The following is a 23,847-nucleotide window of genomic DNA, read 5'->3' as shown; positions in this document are numbered from 1 at the left end:
TGGTTAAGATGCATACCTAAGGAATAATTTCAATGAGTCCAGACTCTTGCATCTTCCCATACATAGAAAGTCACTAAGTTCTTTAACTTGAGATGTCTTTTTTCTGTGATTAACGCTAATCTTTTGATTAATTGAACCACATGGTTTGGTTTGGTTTTCCATCAAAAACTACTATATATCCTGGCTCCTCCTTTACTCTTTGGAACAGCCCCTCAGAGCTATCTGAGAGGCTGCCACCTAGGCTACAGCCCTCAGTTAGTCTGCGAAATAACTTTCAGGTTGTGCAAATTTGTTGTCAACAAGACTGTTCGTAAGAGCGACAAAGGCAGGCAAAAGTAAATAAAAGCAAAAGCATGAGACGGGGCAAGGAAGACGGCTAAGAGATGATCTAAAGATGATCTTCGGAAAATGATGACCAGTGTTTTGTGTCTTTAATAAAGACAAAACTAGAGGAAAAGAATCAAAAAGAGTCTTGGTGTACTTCGACCACGTTAGGTTAGGCTACCCTGCAAATGGAGATTCCTAAAGGAAAAAAAAATGGTATCTGTGTCTTTGGAAGTGAAAGTAGTCTGCCCAGAGTATGCCCTACCCCAGCTAAAGCAGGGACCACGTCACCTCCAAAAGTCCTTAGCAACCCTGGCATTTTTGTCTCTGTTCTGCTGAAGTCAAATTGCCAATAATATTCGGGATGCTTTGCAGAATTTGGAGAACTTCTTGAAGACGGAGATCAATTCCTTTCTTAGCTCTTTCATTCCTCAAATACCTGGTTAAAAGCCACCAACCCTCACTGGGGGCCCTCCGGGGAGGCAAGTTCATAGGAGGTTGACAGGGGCCCTGGTTCAAGTCCAGCTGAACAATTGCCTGTTCCCTCACTAATGAGGTCTAGGGCAAGTCACTTAACCTCAGCAAGCCTCGCGTTCCTCGTCTTCACCACAGGTTATACCCCAACATACGAGAAGCAAGGTTTTGAGGTTTCAGATGATGCGCATAAACTAGCACATAACAGGTATGCAAAACGTAGTCATGTTTATTATGCTATTTGCCAAGGCAGAAAAGTAGGCACTGGAGGTCCAGAGCAGGACCTGCCCTCACTCACACTCCGAGCTCCAGTGGCGGCAAATGAGAGGACCATTCAGAGGGGCTCTCCCTGGAAAGCTGTCACTGCAGGCCTCCTCTCAGAGCTGAGATGAGGCATGAGGGTGACGTGGAGTTCTCGGGCAAGCTGGTGAGGCGGTCGGATTTCTTCATGCCAGCCAGCCATCAAGCAGATCGAAGGATATCTGTTCGTTTGAGCAAGCGTGGATCATTACCTTGGGTCACAGGCATTTACAAAGCAGAGGCACGCAGTGGGATTCCAAGCAGGCGTACAGACTACGATTAGCCAGGTGCCCTGGCAACCTGGGGGTTTGGTCTCCCCGCAGAAGCGGACAAGGAGCGTCTGCTCAGATGGCAAGATTCAGCGGGAGAGGACAACCGCGGCGCCCTAAGTCAGGCTGTCTGCGCCAGGCCCCACCTGCGCCCCCAGCTTCTCCTGCGTCTGAGGTCCCGTGCAGCGGCGGCAGCTTCCGCGTGGCGAGGCGGCTCGCCCCACGCCCGTCCCCTGAGCGGCGCCCCGGACGGCAGAGGCGCGGGGAGACTCCTGCCCGCTCGCCCCCGCCGCGCGGACGGGCTGCCTCCGCCACGCGGCGCTGTCGGGCTCTTCCTCCGCTTCCCCTGCGGGCCCGGGGACCACACTCTGGCTCCCTGCTTTGCCCCGGGTCCCGGGAACGTCTTCCTGCCGCTCGTGGCAGAAATCGGCTTCTTGGAGGAGCCTTTCCGAGATGAGGCCCGGTCTGGCCTGGAAGCCAAAGTCCTATCAGGAAATCTTCTCGCAGCTTCCTGCGATTGCTCCTTCAGCAAGTCCAAGGCTGTCTCTGGGAAACAAGCATTTATTTAGGAGAAATATAAGTCCTGCAAAGTAGCTCTAAGGCAGGTGCCACCCAGGAGACCTATGACTGCTTGAGGGTTCTTAAATATAAATTCTTTCGAAAACAATAGTTTTTAATTCCCTTAACTGGCCTTGATCTAAAAATAGTAATTTTTTATTGGGCTCACTCCAGTGATATGTGGCTCTGGAACAGTTCCCTTAAGACAGTATCCCCCACGCTGTAAGTCTTCCCCGACCCCCTGCCATTCCCCAGAGAGGAGGTCCTCACACGGGGGCTGCTCTCAGCTCCGTGGACATCCTTCCAGCCAGCCCTCAGTGCTGTACTTATTTCTTCACTTGCTTCCACTGCATGCCCCACCTCTCATTTGATCCTGACCTCCTGCAGCTAGGGTTCACTCACTTATCCCCAGGGGTTAGCACAGGGACTGCCACAAAGAAAGCACTAAATGAATGAATGGATACATGACCGACTGAGTGAATGAATGGAGGACAGCAGGCGCTGCCCCCTCTCACTCTGGTACACAGAGAAGACTAAGCTACAAGTCACAGTCCTCATCCAGGGGCTAAGCCTCCAGTGAGAAAATAAGACCTCCCAGCCCGGGACTGCAGCTGTTTGCAGAGGGCGCTGTGCTGACACCTTGATGCCGAGCCCTGAGCCTGAGACAAAGAGGGACTCACTGGCGAGTGGCCTGAACTGGACCCGCTTACTCTTGGTTTTCACCGGCACCGGCTTGTATTTGCACTTGCCTGGAGGTGCTCGCCTGAAAACAGACAGAAAAAGTGAGGACACAAGACTCTGAAAATGGGACCAGGAAGTCAAGGTCACCAGAAGGCAAACATTCGCAAGAACTGGGTTCAGCCCTCCCTGACCCATAGGGATGGGAGAGATGTAGTGGGAAATCTGCTCAGATGGCGAGAATAAAGGACATGGACATCACAGGGACACCGCAGGCCCTCAGGGGACAGCGCAGTGAGAGGATTGGGGCATGGGTGTGGTGACAGAGAGAATAGGGCTCAGATCCCCAGGGACCACGGGCAAGTAAACCTTGCTGAGTTTCAATTTCCACATCTATAAAATAGGAAAATTAATCTAGCCATCCTTGCAGGGAGATGGAGAAGATGAAATGAGAACTGTGCACTTGGCACACCATCAGTGATTGATATATAACTTCTTAAATTTCCTTAAATGAGATTTTAAAAACACTTGGAGCAGTGCTCAGCACGTAACAGATGCTCTGTAGATGATGATGGTGCTGAGGATGAGGATGATGGTGCTGAGGAGGATGAGAAGGATGAGGATGAGGAGGATGAGGATGATGATGGTGATGATTCTGCCTCTGTTTCTGGTGGTGGTGGTGATTCCCTTTACATAAAATCTCCTTTAAAACTCATGGTACAGTCCCTTAGGTCATGCCAGCCCCTCTGCCTCCTAGTATTATGATTCTTACACTGCTGTCCCCAGGGTGCATCTTCTGAAATAAAAGGGACCTTGCAGACTAGGAGCACTCCTGCTATTCAGAGCAGAGATGGAACTTTCCACCCAGTCCCCACTGCTGCCTTCTCTGTCTTGCTCCAGTTCTGTCTCTCATTGCCATCGCCCCCACCCCAGGTGGGAAAAAACAATGATAATTGTATTTATTTAACAAACACTTCAGTAGTGCTGAGGCACAGTACTGATGCTTTATAAATAAGTCACATTGTCCGGGACACAGTAATGACCCGATCGATGTCAGCCAAGAGAAAGGTTAATGAGTAAGGATGTCTTCAGTGTGGGACAGCCTTTACAGTTGCTTTATGACTGACCTCTCATGATGCTCTTATAATGGAGGGGACCTAAATTATCCCCCAACTGAATCAGGAAACTGTCAAAGGAAAGAAAAAGGGATTCACACAGGAAACCTGTTGGTGGAAAGGGCAGAGCTCCCCATCCAGGCATTGTCAGCCACCTGAAGCACTTTAAAGACCCTGGGTTTGCTCTGTCCCCCAAGCACAGGAGATCTGCATGGAGCAGACTCAGGCCTGGAGACAGCTCAGTACCTAATTCACCCCTTGGCAACGCTGCACTCCATCAGGAGAGCCCGTAGGCACAGCCTCCGGGACTGAGCCTCTTCTGGGAACTTCTGAGAGCACCTGAACTGAGCCCTGTTGCCAAGTGGAGCTAAGCCATGCTGGGCCTTTGAGCCCTCACCAGCAACTGAACCTATTTGCCAAGCGTCCTCTCGAAAGATGGCAACAAAACCTCACAAGGAAGACTTTCTCTGTGGTCTGTCTTCAAGCTGATTCGTGGGGAGACTTTCCTGCTTTGGGTAAGAATCCTGAGATCAATCCAGTGCACTGCCCAGAGCTCTCAGGAGGGATACAGTGCAACACCCTCTCCAGGCACAGGCACAGACACACCCATGACAACCTCACGACAGGGAGCCGTAGTGTGGCTTCTGCCCGATGAGTTGGTTAGTCTCTGAGAGAGAGGTTGGCGGAGAAGCAGAGGTAAACATCATAGAGTCCAGCAGGTGAGTAAACACTGCTGCTGAATTCTAGAGGGATCAGGTGGAGACACTGAGGAACGACAGTTTAAGATACGGTTGTGCCTCGGTGTCTGCCCAGGATCGGTTCCAGGACCCCATTGGTACCAAAACCTACAGATGCTCAGGTCCCTTATATAAAATGCTGTAGTATCTGCAAATAACCTACACACATCCTCCATAGACTTTAAACCATCTCTGGAGTACTTACAATACCTAACAGAGTGCAGATGCTATGTAAATAATTATAAAGAAATGTAAATGTTATATAAATAGTTGTAAATACAATATAAATTTTACATAAATAGTTTTTGGGGCATGGTAAATTCAAGATTCGCTTTTTGTAACTTCCTGGGATTTTTTTTTTCAATCCACGGCTAGCTGGGATGTGGAACCCACAGATAAGGAGGCCAACTGTATTTGCCAAAGACCAATCCAGGTTAAGGCAGCAATATTTACTCAGGAAGTGTACACCCACTGTCAGATGATCCAAGAGAGACATTTCCAGAAACATATTTAAAAAACAGAAACAAAACAGGAGCCACAGGTCTAGGCTAGTCATCCCGAAAAGGCTCAAGATCCTCATTTCCAACCACAAAGAGACCGTTTCCCAAATATTCCATAGTTCCTGTAGACGCGTTGTCCTACACATTTGTTTGCCCAACCTGCTTTGCATCTAAAGCAAAGATTTGCTTCCCTGTTCATTTCTGGTAATTCTTGAGGAGTAAGGATTGTTGTTCTGATCTGCCATGGAGATAAGGACTAATACAAAACACCTGGAAAGAAAAAGCGCCCGGATCTCACCTTGACGGGTCAACAAACTTGTAAATGGATCCACGCGCTGTGTAGGCACTTGGGTAGGAGGTGGCCAGGAAGTAGAGCTCCCCTGAGAAAGCAAGAACAGGCCATCAAGGACAGGACCCGAGCCCGGGCCAGGGCCTCTGGACGCCCAGGAGATCGTCACCAGGAGGTGTGGCCCCGAAATGCGTGAGCCCCAGGAAGGGGACCCCAGCATCCCGACTGGCATCTAGACCTGTGAGCCCCCCAAGGAGAACGTCCATCTCAGCCTCCAGACCAGCTCGGGGTGTCGCCCAGCAGAGGCACCTGTGTGCTTACGTTCCCTGAGCCAGACAGCTTCTCATCCCCTTGGTCATCTCTTTGCTTTCAGACACTTCACCTCAGTGAGTCTCCATGTCCCCGGCCCCCACCTCCTCACCACTGATATGGATTCTCTGTGAAGGCAGAAGTAGGTGATTTCCAGGCTGAGGACCACTTATTAGACACCTGACATTCCCCTTCATTAATCCGTTAGTTCCCCCTCCTCGCCCCACCTCACTCTTTCCCCCAGCTCCACCTTCTCCAGTCCTTGGTCCCTTATCTCCCGTGACCATCCCCCCACTCCCCAAAGCCCCCCGCCCCATCTCACACCCCGCAGAAATCGCCTCCTCCCACTGTCTCCTTCATCATCTTTACAAGGGGCCCCTGTTTCCTAAACGCCATCCCTTTCTCCCAAAAAGTACCTCATTCCACCTCAGTTCACAGTTCCCGGTGAGGACAGTGCAGGATTGGGTTTGCAGCCCAACTTCAGTTGGGTAAATCTGAGTTCGACTTCTGACAACACCAGTTCCCCTCAGTGTTGTCCTGGGCAACCTCTCCCCCTGGGCGGCCCTCATGTTATTTAGTCATTCGTAGAACAGGGGTAATAACCCCTCCCGTGATTATTAGGGGTTAAGTCAGGAAGTGTCCGCTGGCCAGCAGTTCCTCGTACCTTCCTGTCTCTCTGCTCCCCAAGGGCCGGTGCAGTGACAGTTTGGGGAGCCTGACACGACATTCGTGCCTGTACCGTCTCGCTGAATTGAATCCACTTGCTGTTGCGTGCTTGACGCACGCGCTGTCTCAACATTATGGAAGGAAATGTCTTACTGAGTTGCAAATTGGAAAAGCCTAGAGCTTTAGACAGCCCTGAGCTACTTAAATTCATGGAGAACAGTGACCAAAGTTTATCTCCTGCTGAGTGTAAGACTGATATTCCTCGCAGAGGCCCCTACACAGGTAACAGTGCCTAACTGACTGGTTCTGTGTACTGACAAACCAGAATCTTCCCCTCATAAGGGGGTCTGAGGAGTTAGGACAAACCCTCCCCTTAGAGCCAGTTTGCCCCTCTGATTAGAAATCCCATGTACCATCTGGGGTGATGCTGACATTCGATAAACGAGGTGTCTCCCAAGTGTCTGCCCTGTGTCAAGACACAAGGCGCCCTGAGGCAGGGGTTCCTCCAAACCATGCAAATAATTTCCCATCTAAGGAGAATTGGAGACCCTGCATTGCTGCCTATTCCCTATATATGACTAGAGTTTGTGTAAATTAAAAGTCTTAACCATGTCTTAGACTTCCCACTGTATTCTTAGAAGACAATGCCTTAAGTAAATTTCATCAGTAGTGACCAACTGACATTTTACAAATATATTTTAGGGCAAAAAAAAAAACACTAGAATATTATAATATACCATGTAAAGCAAAATGCAGGCAACGTGAACTTCCCGCAAGCGCTCTGACCTCAGCCAGCCCCCTCGAGAGTGTGCCTCAGTGGCTGACATTCAGAAACCGCACCCATCGGAACCCAGCCGCGGCAGCCCCACGCCCGCCGCTCGCTCGTTTATTTGCTCACTTGTGTATTCGTGCCAGTTGCCAGCTAGGAGAACTCGGGAAATAAATAGCGACAGTGGAGGCAGAGCTCTGGAGCAACTACAGTGACTTGTCTAACACTGGTGACTGATGGTAAAAATCATGAAATAATACTCACTTCTAAATACGCCTGTAGCAGGAAGGACCATGCCACATGCAGAAAATTTGAATCACTCTGTGCCAAAACACACAAACAAGCAACTCTGGAAGAAAGCAATCTGCCCTGGGAACGGCCTCCCTGGCTTTAGGGCTGCCCTTGGGCAGGGTCTGGCTTGGGAACACCTTGGCAAGTCCACTCGATAAAACTCAGCCAAGGACACTTAGTTTGCCAGACGTACTGAGTGGTATTCAAAAGCTGCCTGTTTTCTCCTGTGAGACTTCTACCAGCACAACAAACCGAACCACCAAAAGCTGGGGTCCTGTGGCCTCCTGGGGCCCCTGCACAGGCTGCTCCTAGGGGGCTCCAGCCTCCTTGGGGCTCCAGCAGGGGAGAGGCCCCACCGTGGCCTGTGGTTTCTCTCCTTTTTTGTATGTTTGGACTTCCAATTTGGAACTTACAGCTTGAATTTTCCAAAATACCTTCTGCTCCTGTAAAATATTCATCTCAAACTATCTATTCATAGCTACCTGAGAGGAGAGGCTCCACTGACTGACTTTCTTTATGTCCCACTCCAATGAAGCTCCTGTACAGGGACCCGTGGCTCAGAGTGGAAAGAAACCAAACGCTGAAGAAACCTTCAAGGCTCTGGCGTCCACTTGCAGAGCATCCACTGTGTGGGAGGGACCCCTACGAGATCATTCTGTTCTCCCGCTTGCCTCCAAGCATGGCTAGACGCAGTGCCAAAAACTAGAAAGAACACAGGCCCTGTCGCCACTTACACAAAACAAAATAAAATTTTAACTCCCAGAATGAAACAGAACTTACATCAAGCTAAAATCAAAACTTCATTTTCTGATTACAAAATCTGAGGTTATTTATTAAAGCTGAGCCCCTCTCCCTCCGTCTCTCCCTTCCTCCCCCCCACCACCCTATATGTGCACACGTCTTGCTTTGCTGACGCTCTTAACATACACTTAATCTCTCTAGTGAATAGCCTCCTACCTAGTTGTCTACCCTTTTCTCAGATCTCTCCAGAAAGAAATTCTCCCTTGTTCATTCACAGAAGTTTCCTAACAAACTCTTGGCAGCATCCGGAAAGAGCCCGGCCCAGCCGGTTGCTGGTCATCAGAGCTCCTTTCTCCCAGGCAACATCAGTATGATGAATAGCCACTGTCTGCCCCACTGTTGGCCCTGTTCACGTTCGTATAATTGCAGATTAGAATAAAATCAGGGAGGAAGGAACACATGCACCCCCTTGGTGAAACAAGCATAATAATTACATCATGGGGGTGTTGTGAGTAGTAAAAGGACAAAAAATAAATATAAAGTGCTTAGAACAGTATCCAGAACATTATAAAATGACAGTGAAAATAGGAGAAGTAGTAGTTGCTATTTAAATAACAATAATAATAATAACAATAGTAATAATAATAATTACTATAATAAACGTTCAGTTCACAATGCCCATGACTATCTAAGTTCCTGTAGGCAGAAATAGAATAACCTTGTACAACGGTTACCTGCTTCATCTTCAGCAAAGGAGATGATAAACTTGCTGTATGTGCTAATTAACCCTGGGAAGGCACAGGACTCAGGGCTGCCCAGGCAAATGTCCTGTTTCTTCCACTTCTTGGTTCTTCTATCTTCCTGCAAAGCCATAAGTCGACTAGATGAAAAATAAAACCTTATATTTTAGGAATCCATATTGCCACCCTGCAAGGTATTTTTTTTACTCCTAGAATCAGGGAATCATTGAGCACTGATAACTGAGTCTCCCATAGGAGATCCATAACTAGCTTCTTGCAAAGCAGAATTTCTGATAGTGGACATTTTTAAAGAGTTAAAGAAAGAATATGTCAACATAGACTCCTATACCCAGTGAAAATATCTTTCAAAAATGAAGGGAAAATAAAGATGCAAAAGTAGAAAGAATCGTCACCACTAGACCCATTTTTCAAAAAATGTTAAAGGCAGTTATTCAAGCAGAATAAAAATGATATCAGAAAGAGATATACGTCTACTTGTAGGAATGATGAGTATTAGGAACAATAACTATTCGTTTTTACGGCCACTGTAACACATCACCACAACTTGTAGCTTAAAAAAAAACAAACATTTATCCTCTTAGAGTTTTGGAGGCTCAAAATTCTAAAATGGGTTCCACTAGGTCAAAATCAAGGTGTTGGCAGGGCTGTGCTCCCCACCAATGGCTCAGGGGGAGAAGCCCAGCTTCGGGATGCTGCCCTTCCTCATTCCTTGTCTCATGGTCCTGCATCACACTGCCTTTTCTCCCAGTGCTTCCATTGTCATTGCCTTCTATCTCTGCTGTCTTCAAACCTCCTTCTTCTGAAGACACTTGTGAGTACATTTAGGACCCACCCAGCTATTACAGGATAATCTCCCAAATCATATGCAGTATGTTTTGTGACCATAATCAAACTAAATTAGAAATCAAGAGCAAAAAAAAATGTTTGGAAACCTTCGGATATTTGGAAACTAAATAACACACTTCAAAATAAATCATGGGACAAAGAAATGAAAAGGGGAATCAATAAATCTTTTTTAACCAAATGAAACTGAAAACAAATATATTAAAATGTACGGGATGCTGTCAAAGCAGCATTTGAGAGGTGATTTATATCACTAAACATCTGTTAGAAAAGATGGTGGGTCTCAGATCAATGCCCTCGGCTTCCATCTTGAGAAACTAGAAATAGATCAAATCAAACTCATAGCAAGAGGAAGGAAGGAAAAGGAGCATAAATTAGTGAAATAGAAAACAGGAAAATAATAGGACAAAAATCAATGAACTCAAACGCTGGTTTTTGAAAAGATCGATAAATGTGGTAAACCTCTAGTCAGACTGATCAGAGAAAAAAAAAAGAGAGAGAGAGAGCAAAGATACAAATTACCAATATTTGGAATAAGATAAGTGCCATTACTATAGTTTCCACATTGTTAGAAGGATAATAAGGAAACATTATGCCAATACATTTGAAAACTTACCTGAACTGGATGAATTCCTTAAAAGAAGGAAAGAAACTGAATATGCTATATCTACTAAAGAAACTGAATTTGAGGACTTCTGGTTTCTGGTCCAGTAAGTAAGAAGCTTGGAAGCTGTCAGTCCATCCTAACAATAAATAAAAGCCTGAACAAACTGAAAAATCAACAACTCTTCTTAGATCTGTAAGAGAAGTGAGGTCTCAGGGTAAACCACTGCCCCCTAAATTGGAGAGAAAAACAGGAGGATGCAGAGAATCACAACTTACAGAAAACCACAAGCAGAAACCTTCGCAGGAATCAGCTCCAGGGTTGGAAAACCTAACATGCAATTAACAAGTTGCTAGACGCTCAGTGTGAGAAAGTATGAGAGTTAAAAACTCCAGGGGTGCCCCGTCATCAGAGGATCCCCACACTTTTGTGGCTTTTGCCTCCAGGAGCTGGACCAGTTTCCAGCAGTAAATAGGGAAAAAATCCCCTTGTGCTTCCAGCAGGGGGAGGGGGAAAGGAATCATTTTGAAATATGCTTTCTGTTCTTCTTAACAAATGTCTGCCCTCAGGAGAAATGATTTAGGCAGAGACTAACCTGCTGGGATTTTTATCAGAAGCCTCACAGACTTGGGGGAAGGGAAGTAGCTAACTCCAGCCCACTCTAGCCATCCTGTCCCACTTAAGTGTGCCTGGAGGGGGTAGAACAACAGACAACACTTATGAAATTCTTAGTCCGGAGGCACAGGCTCAGTAAAAATCTGAGACCTAATCAAACAACCAGGACAATTCCCTTCCCCCAGCACCTCATCACCCACTTTGCTGAAGACCAATTTATAGCAGTTCCTTTTACTTGGTACATCATATCTGGCAATCAGGAAAAAAAATTACAAGGCGTACTGAAAGGCAAAAGACACAGTTCAAAAAGACAGAGCAAGTATCACAGCCAGACTCAGACATGGCAGAGATGCTGGAATTATCGGACTAGTAATTTAAAATGACTATGACGGGGGCAGGGTATAACTCAGTGGTGGAGCACATGCTTAGCAAGCAGGAGGTCCTGGGTTCAATCCCCAGCGCCTCCATTAAAATAAATAAATAATAAATAAATAAGTAAATATCTAAAACAATTATGATTAATATGCTAAGGGCTCTAATGGGTAAAGTAGACAGCATCCAAGAACAGATGGGCAATGTAAGCAGAGATATGGAAAGTCTAAGAATGAACCAAAAAGAAATGCCAGAGATCAAAAAACATTGTAACACAAAGGAAGAATGCATTTGACGGGTTTATTAGTAGACTGGACGTGGCTGAAGAAAGAAACTCTAAGCTTGAGAATATCTCAACAGAAACCTCCAAAACTAAAAAGCAAAGAATAAAAAGACTGAAAAAGAACAAAATATCCAAGAAAAGTGAGACAACTATAAAAGATGTAACACAAGCATAACAGGAATATCAAAAGGAGAAGATAGAAAGGAACAGAAGAAATATTTTAAACAACGATTATTGAGAATGTCCCCTAATTAATGTCAGATACCAAACCCCGTACCTGGGAAGCTCAGAGGGCACCAAGCAGGATAAATGCTTTAAAACTACAAGTAGGCACATCATATTCAAATACAAGAAGTCAAAAATAAAGGGAAAAAAACCTCCAAAGAAGCCAGAGGGAAAAAACCTTACCTACAGAGGAGCAAAGATAAAAATTATGTTAAACTTCTCAGAAACCATGCAAGCAAGAAGAGCGTGGAGTGAAAGATTTAAAGTGTTGAGAGAAAAATGCCACCAACCTAGAATCCTCTGCCTGGTGAAATTACACTTCAAAACTGAAGGAGAAATAAAGACTTCCTCAGACAAACAAAAGTTGAAGGTATCTGTTACCAGTAGCTCTGCCTTGCCAGAAATGTTAAAAGAAGTTCTTCAGAGAGAATAAAAATGATATAGGTCAGAAACTCAAATCTATATAAAGAAAGGAAGAGCCTTAAGGAAGGAATAAGTGAAGGTAAAACCAAAACATTTATTTTTCTTATTCTTCATTGATCTAACAGATAACAGTGTGTTCAATATACTAATAGCAACAATGTATTTGATTATGTATGCTCATGTATATAATAAAATAATAGTAGTATAGTATATAGTATATATGATCATACACATATTATATATTTATGTATGATTTATAAGTGAAATAAATGACAACAGTGATAAGAGGGACAAGAGGAAAGAAGGAAGATTATTTTATTATAAGACCCACACTACCCATGAAGTGGTATAACGTTATTTGAAAGTGGACTTACGTTAGTTGTAAATATCTATTGCAGATTCTAAGGCAACCATTAAAAAATGCTGTTAAAAAATAGTATAACTGATATGCTAAGGAAGGAGAGAAAATGGAATCATATGCAATGTTCAGTTAAATCTGCAAAAGGAGGAGAAAGAGTGGAAGGAAACACAGGAACAAAGAACAAGGTCAACAAACAGAAAACACAAATGAATATGGCAGATATTAATCAAACTCTGTCAATAATCACTTTGAATGTCAATGGTATAAATGTACCAATTAAAAGACAGAGATTATTAGAATGGATCAAAAAATAAAACTCAACTATATGTTGTCTGTAAGAAAGCTTCAGGCCTTGATGGCTCCACTTGGAAGAAAGAAACACACACTTGACTGAAACTAGTCCAGATAATTAAAGAGAAGGAAATACTCTTCAACTCACCTTGCAAAACTTGCGTTCATTTGATGCCAAAGTCTGACAAAGATATTACAAGAAAGAAACACTACAGCTCACTATTTCTTCATGAGCATAGATCCAAAAATTCCAAACATGTTAGCAAATTGAATTCAACAATAGAACAGCATGTTAATCAAACACAACATGACCCAGTGGTGTTTATCCTAAGAATACAAGATTGCTTCCCTGATTTAAAAAAAAAAAGTCACTGCAATTCACCATATTGACAAACTAAAAATGAAAAAGTCATGAGTCTCTTACTAGACGCAAAGATGTATATGACAAAACACAACAGCCATACCTAACGCAAACTCTTGGCAAGCTAGGAATTGAAGGAAACATCCTCAGTCTGATGAAGGGCGTGTACAAAACACCAACAGCTGATCTCATACCCATTGGTGAAAAACTGAACGCTCCCCACCGCTTCTGTCCAACACTGTACTGAAGAAACAAGTCAATAAAATAGTAACAGAAAACTTCCAATTCAGGAAAAGAAAAAATTAAAATACCTACATTCACAGCGAAATGATCTGCCACATAGAAAATCCAATAGAATCATCAAAAAAAAGTCACTAGATCTAATGAGGAATTCAGACACTATGAACTACTTAGATGTGCAAGACCTTTTCACTGAAAAATACAAAACTTTGTAGCAGTTTTATTCACAGTAAACTGGGGATAACCAAAGCAACCATCAACAGGAAAACAGATGGACAAACTGTGGCATATTCATGCAACTGAATATTACAAAGCAATAAAAGATGAACGACTGATACATGCAACAATATTGATGAATTTCCCAGACATGACTGAATGAAAGAAGCATATACAAAAAAAGAGCACACACTATATAATTCTGTTTGTGTGAAGTTCCAGAACTAATCTGTGATGAGCACAGTTATCTCTGGCTAGTGTATGTGTGTGTGTTTGATAGAGAGAGAGGGGTGGTACTGACAGGCAGTAGGCAAGAAGGAACCTTCTATAGTGATGGGAATGTCCTGTATCTTGACATGGTTGGTAGCAATATGAGTATAAACATTTGTAAAACTATCCAACCATGCTCTTAAGAGGCTGCATTTCATCATATGTAATTTAGACTTCCGTAAAAATGTTTAAAAAAAGAGAGACGGGACACCAGTCCTTCCTTACCCACTCATGAAGTCCCCAAAGATGTAGAGGCCATTGAGGTTTGGGGATTCACATCCACGGTAGACATACCCTCCAGTGACTGACTTCCCCACTGCATGACCGTAAGCATAGATTGGCAGAACGTCATCTGTCCGGGAACAAGGGGAAGAGTGTTATGGCTAAAAACTGGCAGCTTCAAAGAGGAAGAAGGGGGGTTTTTAATGTAGTTGCCTGATTGAGTGGAGGACATTTCATCTCTTGGTCTTTGGGAGGACAGGCAGCCACGTGAATCATGTTTATTTTTCCCAACAGACCAGCCTTGAGATTTGAGAATTTCCCACTTGACTGGCTTCTGCAGGCAGAGAGGAAGACTCAGATACCCCCGTCTGTGAGGCAGTGACCTGGATATCCACACACCTAAATTTTTTCCCCTGGGTTGATACGGCCGATACTCAGGCTTAAGGATTTGGAGTGTTCGGAGGGTCTGGAAGACGGCTCCGTAACTTAGAGGACAAAAAAGACTAAGCAGTGGTGATAAAGTCAGAAAAATGGAATTTTAAGCCAAAGGGAGCTTCTAAAGCACACCTTGAGTATTGATGCTTAGGGGTTGTACTGTTACTTGACTGTATGTGGAATATTTCAGTGGGCCATCCCAAATGGGAAATAGGTAAAAACATACAGCCACCTATTTTCTTCTGCCATTGGTTCAAAATTGTGTGCCTGAAAATCACGTGAGCAACTTAGGTAAAATACAGATTCCTAGGTCAGTACACTCCCCCGATCCACCCACAATCCACGTTCGCTAGGCTAGTGAGCACTGCCCAAGGCGTTTCAGGTGCCAGTGGGCTGGAGGACCACCCTGTCCCACAGAACACAAACAAAGGCACTGTAACAGAGGATGCGGGTATAGCTCAGTGGTAGAGCACATGCTTAGCATACACAGGGTCCTGGGCTCAATTCCCAGTACCTCCATTAAAACATAATAGTAATAATAAAGAAATTTTTAAAGGCACTATAATGACCCACTGGGCAAGACAGTCCCAATCTCCACCTGCAACTCACTCAACTCATCCAAGAAATCAGGCTTCTCACTTACCCAAGGAGTCGTTGTGACAAAGTTTTTTGTCATAACATTCAAACCCTTCCTTTGCCCTCCAGCCGTAGTTCCCGCCTTTAACAATGATGTCAACTTCTTCAAACCGGTTCTGTCCCACATCCCCACAGAACATCCGGCCTCGGCCCTGACGCGTGGTGGGGTCCCCTCGGTCCACGGCACAGCGCCACATGTTTCTGATCCCGTAGGCGTAGATGGCGGGATGGGCCCCTGGCTCAGAAACAAACGGATTGTCCCGGGGAATTCGGTACCGCCTGCCACCTGAGCTTGCCCCATCCACATCGATCCTTAACACTTTTCCCAGCAGGGAACTTCTGAAAGGAAGAAGGCCAAGACACAGGCACAGGATAAGTCCTCGGATGTGGGATTGCTGGGTCTATGCTAGTTCTATTTCTAATATTTTGAAGACTCTCCAGTGTCTTCCTTAGCAGCTGCTCTCTAAATTTTGCATTCCCACCAAGAGTATACAAAGGTTCAAATTTCTCCACATCCTGCACAAACATTTTGTTTGTTTGTTTGTTTGTTTATAATAATCATTCTAGCAGGTGTGAGGTGATAGCTCATCGTTGTTTTGATTTGCATTTCCCAATGAGTGACAGCACCTTTTCATGCTCCTGTTGGCCATCTGCATGTAAGATGATTTTAAGAGGGTGGACCTCATGTTAAGTATTCTAAATAAAGTAAAATGTCACGGGACTGGAGGAGACGGCCCAAGAAGGCCTACTGATAGTCAGTCTCAAGTGACAGCCAAGAATCACATGGAAGACATGATACACACACAAACACACACACACACACACACACACACACAAGCTAGCTAGCTAGATAGATAGGAAGAAAGATAGATGATAAAAGAAAGAAAGAAAGAAAAAGGAAGAAAGAAAGAAAGAAAGAAAGAAAGAAAGAAAGAAAGAAAGAAAGAAAGAAAGAAAGAAAGAAAGAAAGAAAGAAAGAAAGAAAGAAAAGAAAGAGGGAAAGAAAGAAAGAAAAGAAAAGAAAAGAAAAGAAAAGAAAAGAAAAGAAAAGAAAAGAAAAGAAAGAGGGAAAGAAATAAAAAATATATATAATATAGCATAAGAGTGTGTGTGTGTGTGTGTTTGTGTATAAGTCTTAACACTGTATATAGTGTTTTTGGCTCATAGAGAAATACTAGGCAAAAGTTTGGTGCAGTCCTGGTCCATGTGACACTGAGCAAGTTGCAGCTCCAATTTTTCAATTTTTACGGTGGGACAGTTTGCCTCAGGTTTCGTCTAACACTGTGAATTTTTAAAGGAGCTGGTTCTCTCCATCTTCATATAACAATTGATCAGTAGAAGGAACAGGGGCTTTTGAGAAACTCAGCCAGTGACTGTGGTCTCCGAGCCCCAGCTTCCTCATTTGTAAGGCAGGGGAGAGCAGCACCACCCTGCAGTGTGGTTGTGAGGTAAGGGTTCAGTGCATCCTCGCGTGTACAGCACGCAATGCAATTCCTGACATACAGCAGGCATTCAACAAACACTAGCTCTTTATTATTAGCAAACTTTATATTTGTATTACTAGGGATAATGGGAGCCAAGTGCTTGCTGGGTGCAAAGGGCAGGAGGACCACATGACCTTTATCCAGGCAGCACAGCCTCACTGGGCTCCTGAGCCATGTTGCCTGAGTTTAAATTCTGGTTCAGCTTTGGTCCCTGTGTGACCTTGGACAAACCACTTCACCCTTCTCTGCCTCTATTTTCTTGTCTATAAAATGGCTATTCTATTACCTACACCACATAGGATCCAATTATTCCAAACATATTTATGGCTTGACTCCCTGTGCCAGGCACTGTTCCAGGTGCTGGGGGTACACCAATTAAGAAAATCAGTGAAAATTCTTGCCCATGTGGTTGTCAGAATCACATTCTGAAACACACATAAGGTATTTAGAAAAGCACTGGAAAAACACTAAGCATTCAACACACATCAGCTCTGATTAACTGACTTCTCACGTGTCACCAGGACCTAGCACAGTGCCTGGAACTCAGTGCTCAATAATATTCTTGGGTTGAATTCAGCTTGTCAGTCAGAGCTCAGCATTGTAAATAATGTCCTGCTAATATATATTGAAAATTCTGAAGTCATCGCCATGTGGCCCTCTGAGAGTCACACTGATCATCCATAATATTAATTACCAAAATACACCATGCCTGATACGTGTGGGACAGAAAACCGAATGTTCTTCTCATTGCCTCAAGAGAGGGAGCTACATCTTGCAATAAATGCTTTGGGTTTGACCCTCCGCAGATTCCCTCTCACCAAAAACGTTTCACCAGGGGCTTTCTCTAAAGGGAGAGGGGCCCAGCCTCCAACCAGCTTACTTGTTCTGAGCGTTTCCAAACTTGCCAAAGGGATCCCCAGTCTGTCCCCCATCCCCAGTGAATATGTACATGTAACCATCCAGGCCAAAAAGAAGTTGTCCACCATTGTGATTTGAGGCTGGTTCTTCTATCTCCAAGATGACCCTAGAAGGAAAGAGAAACCATGCTTTGATGCAAGCTGGAAGGGCATCCTCCTGAGACATCCAGAAACAGCTGGTGCAAGCCAGCCAAGACCTGCTCTGGAGTTTCCAAGGATCACAAAGCAGGTAGCACAGGGGCTCTGGGCCACCCCTTGCTTCCTAGAATGACTCCTTCACAGATCATTTTTCTTTCATATCATGACTTCATGAGCTGTAGACACAGCAGGGTAACTGTCATCCTTTTCTGGGGCTTGGCCTTATTCTCCGCTCTACCAGAACTCTCAGTCCCTTCCCTTGGGCAACCTAGCACGGGTTAGTCTATTGCTCCTTCATGCTCTTTCCAGTCCCCCAACCTGACTATGTGGGGAGAGAGAGATGGGGCAGAAGGGACAAGGAAAAAAGACAGAAAGGTAGAGTGAAAGAGCATGAGCTTGGGGTCAGTTAGAACTGAGCCCTTCATCTGACCACACATGAGTAGCTTTATGACCTTGAATCATAGCTTCCCATGAGGATGAGAATTCTCATGTGCAAGGTAAAGGGCCTGGGATCCAACAGCCACACAATAACCAGGTGTTGCTATTATATTTAATATATCAATATTATCTTAAGTCATTTCTCAAACTCATGGCTGCTGGCCCTTGCTCACCCTCTATAAAATCAAGCAAGCATGGCTCCAGTAACTGTAAGGTGGATGGCTCTACCCAATGAAGACCATGGTCCCAGAGTCTAACTCAGGTTAACCTCATCAATCAGCAATGACTCCTTTGTCAGCATTATAAGCTGGTGGCTCTAAAACCAGGAAAGTTCCTCAATGTCATCTCAGGGGACTGACTGGCATTCTTTTAGAACAGGGCACACAGCAGATTCTCACAGATGTGCCTCACCTCTCTGACTTGGGATCGGCTTTGTTGGGATCAGCCCGAGAAACCTTCATCTCACTAATCCGTATCTTTTCTACCCTCTTCTTGCCCAGGCATGAATAATAAATATAGAACTTGCGGTTGCGGCGGAATTTGGGGTGAAACGCCAACCCCAGGAAGCCTCTCTCATCCCCAACCCATGGCGTGGTCAGCACGATGCTCTTGAGGTCCAAGAAGGGTTGTTCCAGGCGACTCCCATCAGGCAGATAGACCCACACCACCCCAATCTGCTCGGCCACGAAGAAGCGATGGGTGCCGTCCCCTGCATGGACCATGGAGACCGGGTTCCTCAGCCCATTGGCCACCTCGGTCAGGCAGAGCTGGAGGCAGCCCCGACGGTCCTCGGCCACCACCCCTAGGTTGCGGTTGAGATGGTCACTCCTCAGGACGTTAGGGAAGCAGTAGTCTTTGTCAGGAAGGTTGAGGAGGTGGCAGAAGTGCGTGCCATCCTTTTGGTGGGGTTTCTGGAGGCGGCGGTCATTGGTCAGCAGGGAGATGGCAGAGTGGCAGCTGGAGTGGAACGCAGAGCAGTAGTCAGAGCAGAGGCCGGGAAGGTTCCGGAGCGGCGTCTGCGGGTTCTCAGCATCGTAGAGGTGGGCTGCGTAGGGCGAGCACTCCTAGAAAAGCAGCAGCAGCTCAGCCCGGCTCTCAGGCTGGCCGCGGTGGGGCTGGCCCCAGTTGTTGAACAAACAGAAGGGAAAATGGTCTGGGAAAGAATCAGAACCTCTATTACCAACTACTGGTAACGCTATTCTCTGGACCCAAATTTTCTACCCAGTTCCTGCTCCTAAAAGGCAGAAAGGGAAAAAAAAAACCTCTCATATGAACTATACTACCTCTAGCACTTTAACTTAGTTTTTGTCATATAAAGTTTTATGAAATGATAACTTTTTTAAAAAAGAGAATACCAGATGTCTCCATCTTTTATCATAAATGCTGTATCTGTAAGATTTTACTTCTTTATGCAAATCGGAAGCAGCGAGGCAAGAGTTTTACATTTGTTGAATCCCAATGTTGGCTACGTGGTGTTAATTATTTAATTTTCCGTGCTTTTCCATAGGTTCAAAATATTTTATAATTTAAAAATAGTATGCTCAAAATGAATATGCAAGGGTACTCCTCCCAGAGATCAGGCATCTAGTCGCACCTTCCCTTATTTATTAAAGGCATTGAAGTGTTTCTTATATACAGAGCACCATGCTGAGAGCTGCACAAATCTGAATTGTGGCTAACGGTCCATACGACTCCTCTTTGCAGACATATAAGGACTGTGAACCAAAGGCATGTCTGCTACTTGGGCTTCCCTAAACTACATTTTCTAGGAGGAAAATAGGATATTGTGGGAAGCCATCCAACTCTGAGTGGTGATGAAAGACAGAGGCAACTGAGACGAGGAAAGTAAGAAAGGCCAATTTAAAGGCTATAGTTTGGGGCCGTGGAGTTGAGCAGTGTCCGCTGACCCGGAACCAACTGCTGATCACCGACAGCTCCCCCAGCAGCCGCCGGCCCCGGAGAACATCTCCTTCACCTCTGTCTCTCATCACTTCACAGAGGGACCAGCAGCAATTCTCAGATGTATTTGAGGTCCCCCTTCTCTCTTATTTCAACCCTGATTGCAGGCTGCAGAGCAAGCTCTTGGATATCAGGAAGAGGGGAGGAAAGAGCCCGGAGATTCACAGCGTCTCTCTCTCTGGGTTGTCTGTTTCAGTTTAGGATACTTGTCAGAGCTGCAGACGAGAAGCCAGATGAACTGCTCTGAGTCTCACTTGACTGACCTGTTCACTCCTGGGGAGTGGAAAGAAGACAGACGGGAGACAAAAATTCTTCTGATTCCTCATCAGTAAAATGGGGGTCATAGTAGCTGCCTGCAGAGTCATCACTGGGAACACACAACATGTGTGGGGGACGAAAGCGGGCAAAGAAGTTTAAATTGTGAATTTTAATAAATAGACATGTGTGGGTTATTCTGTTTTCTGAAATTCCTGAAATGGGAGACCTGCTGAATTTGGCTTTCTGAAACATCACCCAACAGGGGAGGGAGAGGGAGGGAGAGGGAGGGAGGGAGGAGGCATTTTTATCAGGGGCTCTCTCAGAAACTGAGTCTCAGTGTTGCTCCTAAGAGCCCAGCTTCTGCCCAAATGGTTATCCCAGAGTTAATTCTCCAGGAAACAGCCAGGGGGTGGTGCCCGAGGTGAGAGAGGACAGCCTGGGGCAATGCCTCCCAGGTGGCCAGCCACCTGTGTGCCAGGCTCTGTTCTGTTCCCTGCACGGGAAGTTGGGGTGGCCAGTTGGCTCAGGAATCATGCCAGCAAGAGAGCCAAGTAACTGCACTGACATGCCCAGGAGGGTCTCAGATCAACGGTCTGCCTGGATTTGCTGTGTCTCTCCCCCAACACATCACTAGAGCACCTCTCCTCACGGCAACCTCTTTCATCCATTCTCCAATGCTGCATCCCTGAACCCCTCTTCCCACAAAGTCAGTGTGTGCAGCCTGCATCCAGCATGGGTTAAGGCTGAGCCCCACTGAGGTGATGTCTGCCAGGGGTGTGGGTTTTGGTGGCTGGAAAGCCAAGAGAAGCAGAACCTCTGAGTCACTGCCAGTCAGCAGCTTGAAGCTCTCCCAGCCCAGGTCTGGAAAGCCCCCACCATCACACCAGAGACCCCCTGGCACAAATGACCCTGTCTAGGACTGCATCCCAGCAGATGCCACCACTCCCTCCTCGCATTCCGTGAGTACCGCAGGTGTGTGCTGTGCCCTCTCGGAGCCCTGCAGGGAGGACGCAGACAAGAACTGCCCAGAGAGCTCCATGAAGTATCTCAATCTCATTCTTCCGGGTCCTGAGAAAGCACCAGGGCCCATAGAACCCCAGAGGGAGAGCTCTGGAAACCAGACTCCATCTCAGCGTGCCCGTGCAGAGCCCAAAGCCAGGTCAAGGCAGCTAGCAGGCAAGCTCCTAAAGGGCTGGGCGCCCAGAGAGCCCTCCCCCGAGGACCCAGGCCAGCCAGCCCGGCACCCCACGGCTGGGGCTGGAAGGCACTCTTCTCCGCTGGTTCCTGCGCTTCCCCACAGGGTTACGCTCAGGCCTACCTGGCAAAGGATGTCTTTAATGTAACCGCCACACAATTCATGGCCCTTCAGATCAAAGTATTCCATGATGTCCCAGTACCGGGCGGCGATGCGGTGGTCCTTACGCTGGTCACAGCAGCCGAAGGACTCATAGTCAGAGCAAAACTCCAGGTGCAGGAGGGGCCGGAAGGGGGGTCCATAGTCCAGGCACTGGGGGTGTCCCTGCAGCAAGTCCACCTGGCCCCACAAGACAGTGAGGCAGAGGTAGAAAGTCCGAGAAGAGGTAAGGAGCCAGGGGGCCTGCTGACTCCAGCCGCTCCTAGGAATGGACCTTCTGAGCATCTTGGCCTTGGGCACTCCGGCAGTGGCTGTGTGCTCAGGTTGGCTTCCTGCTCTGTGCTGGCGCCCTCCCTCTCTCCCTCCCTCCCTCCCCTGCTGGTTTTTCCTTCCCTCCTTCTCTTCCCTCCTCTCACCAGGTTCATGGAGGTGGTTTATGAGCCGTGTCCCTTCTGGGGGCGTGGTAGCTGTTTCTTGTGAAAGTAGTGAGTGGTGTCCCCATCTCCTCCAATCCCCTAAACAGGAAGCTGGCACAAATCCTGCCCTGACTACTGAGTTACTGGGGTGCATGGCTGCTGACAGAAAGGGGCAGTGATGTCCACAGTAGACAGGCTGTGTTTCATTCAAACTGCAGAGGATTCCTGCGAGGGGTGGGGGTGGGGGTGGGGGTGGGGGTAGGGGCCAGAAATTCACACTTTGCTTACAGTCCCTTCACAAGCTGAGCAGCCCAGTCTTCCAAGGAGAACACCACATATCATATAGTCCCAGACTGCAGACCTGAAGGTGAGATTCCAGCAGACTGTGCTGAATGGCACCAGGGGGACGCGGGTGTGGATCTGGGAAGACAGAGGGGAGGCCGGGGAGGCAGGGGAGCTGTGCGATTCCTGCCATCCGAAAAGGTGTGTATTCTGAGGGATAGAAAGACGGGGTGTTTCACAAATCAAGAGGAGATGGTGAATTGTAACTAGACTTATCCTGGCGATCATTTTGAAATGTATGGAAATCTCAAATCACTGTTGTGTAAGTGGAACTAACACAGTGTTATAGGTCAATTATACATGAAAAACGAAGTCATAGAAAAAGAGATCAGACTTGTGATTACCACGGGTGGCTGAGTGGGGAATTGGATGAAGGCGGTCAAAAGGCACAGACTTCCTCCTTACAAGATAAGTAAGTACTAGGGATGTAATGTACAACATGATAAATATAATTAACACTGCAGCATATTCTACATGAAAGTTGTTAAGAAAGTAAATCCTGAGAGTTCTCATTTCATGATCACTAAACTTATTGTGCTAATCATTTCGTGGTGAATGTAGCTCGAATCATTGTGCTGTACACCTTAGAGTCATACAGTGCTGTAACTCAATAAAACTAAGGCAGAAAAATAAAAAAGATGGTAAAGGAAAGGGAGGGAGTGTGGCCTGGTGTAAATGAGATGTCAGCAAGGACTGTTTGGGACAGCTTCATCAGGAAGCACAGAGCATCTGGGTTCTTTATTTCTGCCAAAGCTACGCCTACCTTGGGGATGCCCCTCCTCACTTATCATCTGTTCGAATGTGCTTTGTCTTATACATGCCCCTTGCACATAACGGGCCTTTGATAAATGTTTCTTGAATGAGTGATGAAGGACAGGAAATCCCAAACTCACAGGGTCCCAAACCCAAACCCTAACCATGGCACGCGCAGGGGCTCAGGCTCGCAGGGCACATCCGGTACCTGAGCTCCCTTTCCTTTCGGTATTTTCCAGTTCTCTCCACCCTGAAATTTCCATACTTGCAAAAAATGCCCTTTGAAATGCAGCTGAAGCCAGAGATTCTTCTCAGTCCCAGGAGGGCTCCCCACCCAGCTCTCCCCTCACCACCAACAGCCTTTGCCAGACTGTCACCAGGAAGCAACACTGAGCCTCAGTCTAGCCAAGTCTGTACTCACCATGCTCTGGATTATGGAAGCCCAAAGTAGCACTAAAATAAGACATTTTTATAACTGAGAGGAAAGTTGAGAGGAGAAACCAGAATGATTGCCAACACAGCCTGCTCTCCTGTTGGCACTGTTCAACATCACACCTTGTTGAACATTGCTTTTTTTTTTAATTGAAGTATAGTTGATTTACAATGTTGT

General features: G+C 46.1%; 1 protein-coding gene across 2 annotated transcripts; it reads right to left on the bottom strand.

Moving 5' to 3' along the window:
* Positions 1-1,029: 1,029 nt before the first annotated feature.
* On the bottom strand, positions 1,030-22,083 carry HHIPL2 (HHIP like 2). Of its 2 annotated transcripts, XM_072948247.1 has the most exons (9): positions 21,691-22,083; positions 18,567-19,219; positions 17,543-17,686; positions 15,186-15,517; positions 14,111-14,237; positions 8,755-8,900; positions 5,254-5,335; positions 2,606-2,688; positions 1,030-1,913 (listed from the first exon to the last, which is right to left on the bottom strand). In XM_072948247.1, the coding sequence occupies exons 1-9, from the start codon at positions 22,009-22,011 to the stop codon at positions 1,489-1,491; spliced, it is 2,313 nt and encodes a 770-aa protein (XP_072804348.1). In that variant the 5' UTR covers positions 22,012-22,083; the 3' UTR covers positions 1,030-1,488. The 2 variants fall into 2 exon arrangements, with proteins under 2 accessions (XP_072804348.1, XP_072804349.1); XM_072948248.1 differs by lacking the exon at positions 2,606-2,688 and having other exon boundaries at positions 1,717-1,913.
* Between the last annotated feature and the right edge of the window lie 1,764 nt (positions 22,084-23,847).

Source organism: Vicugna pacos, chromosome 23 (genome assembly GCF_048564905.1).
Source record: "Vicugna pacos chromosome 23, VicPac4, whole genome shotgun sequence".
In the NCBI taxonomy this organism is placed as follows: Eukaryota; Metazoa; Chordata; class Mammalia; order Artiodactyla; family Camelidae; genus Vicugna; species Vicugna pacos.
The sequence above is the reverse complement of the archived record's forward strand: the minus strand, read 5'-3'. Positions and strand labels throughout refer to the sequence as shown.

Coding starts and splice junctions, on each gene's coding strand:
- HHIPL2 (XM_072948247.1), bottom strand. CDS start 22,011: ATGCTCAGAAGGTCCATTCCTAGGAGCGGCTGGAGTCAGCAGGCCCCC. Junction 17,687..18,566: donor GCCGATCCCAAGTCAGAGAG/GTGAGGCACATC, acceptor CTTTCCTTCTAG/GGTCATCTTGGAGATAGAAG. Junction 15,518..17,542: donor TTTGGAAACGCTCAGAACAA/GTAAGCTGGTTG, acceptor TCTTCCTTTCAG/AAGTTCCCTGCTGGGAAAAG.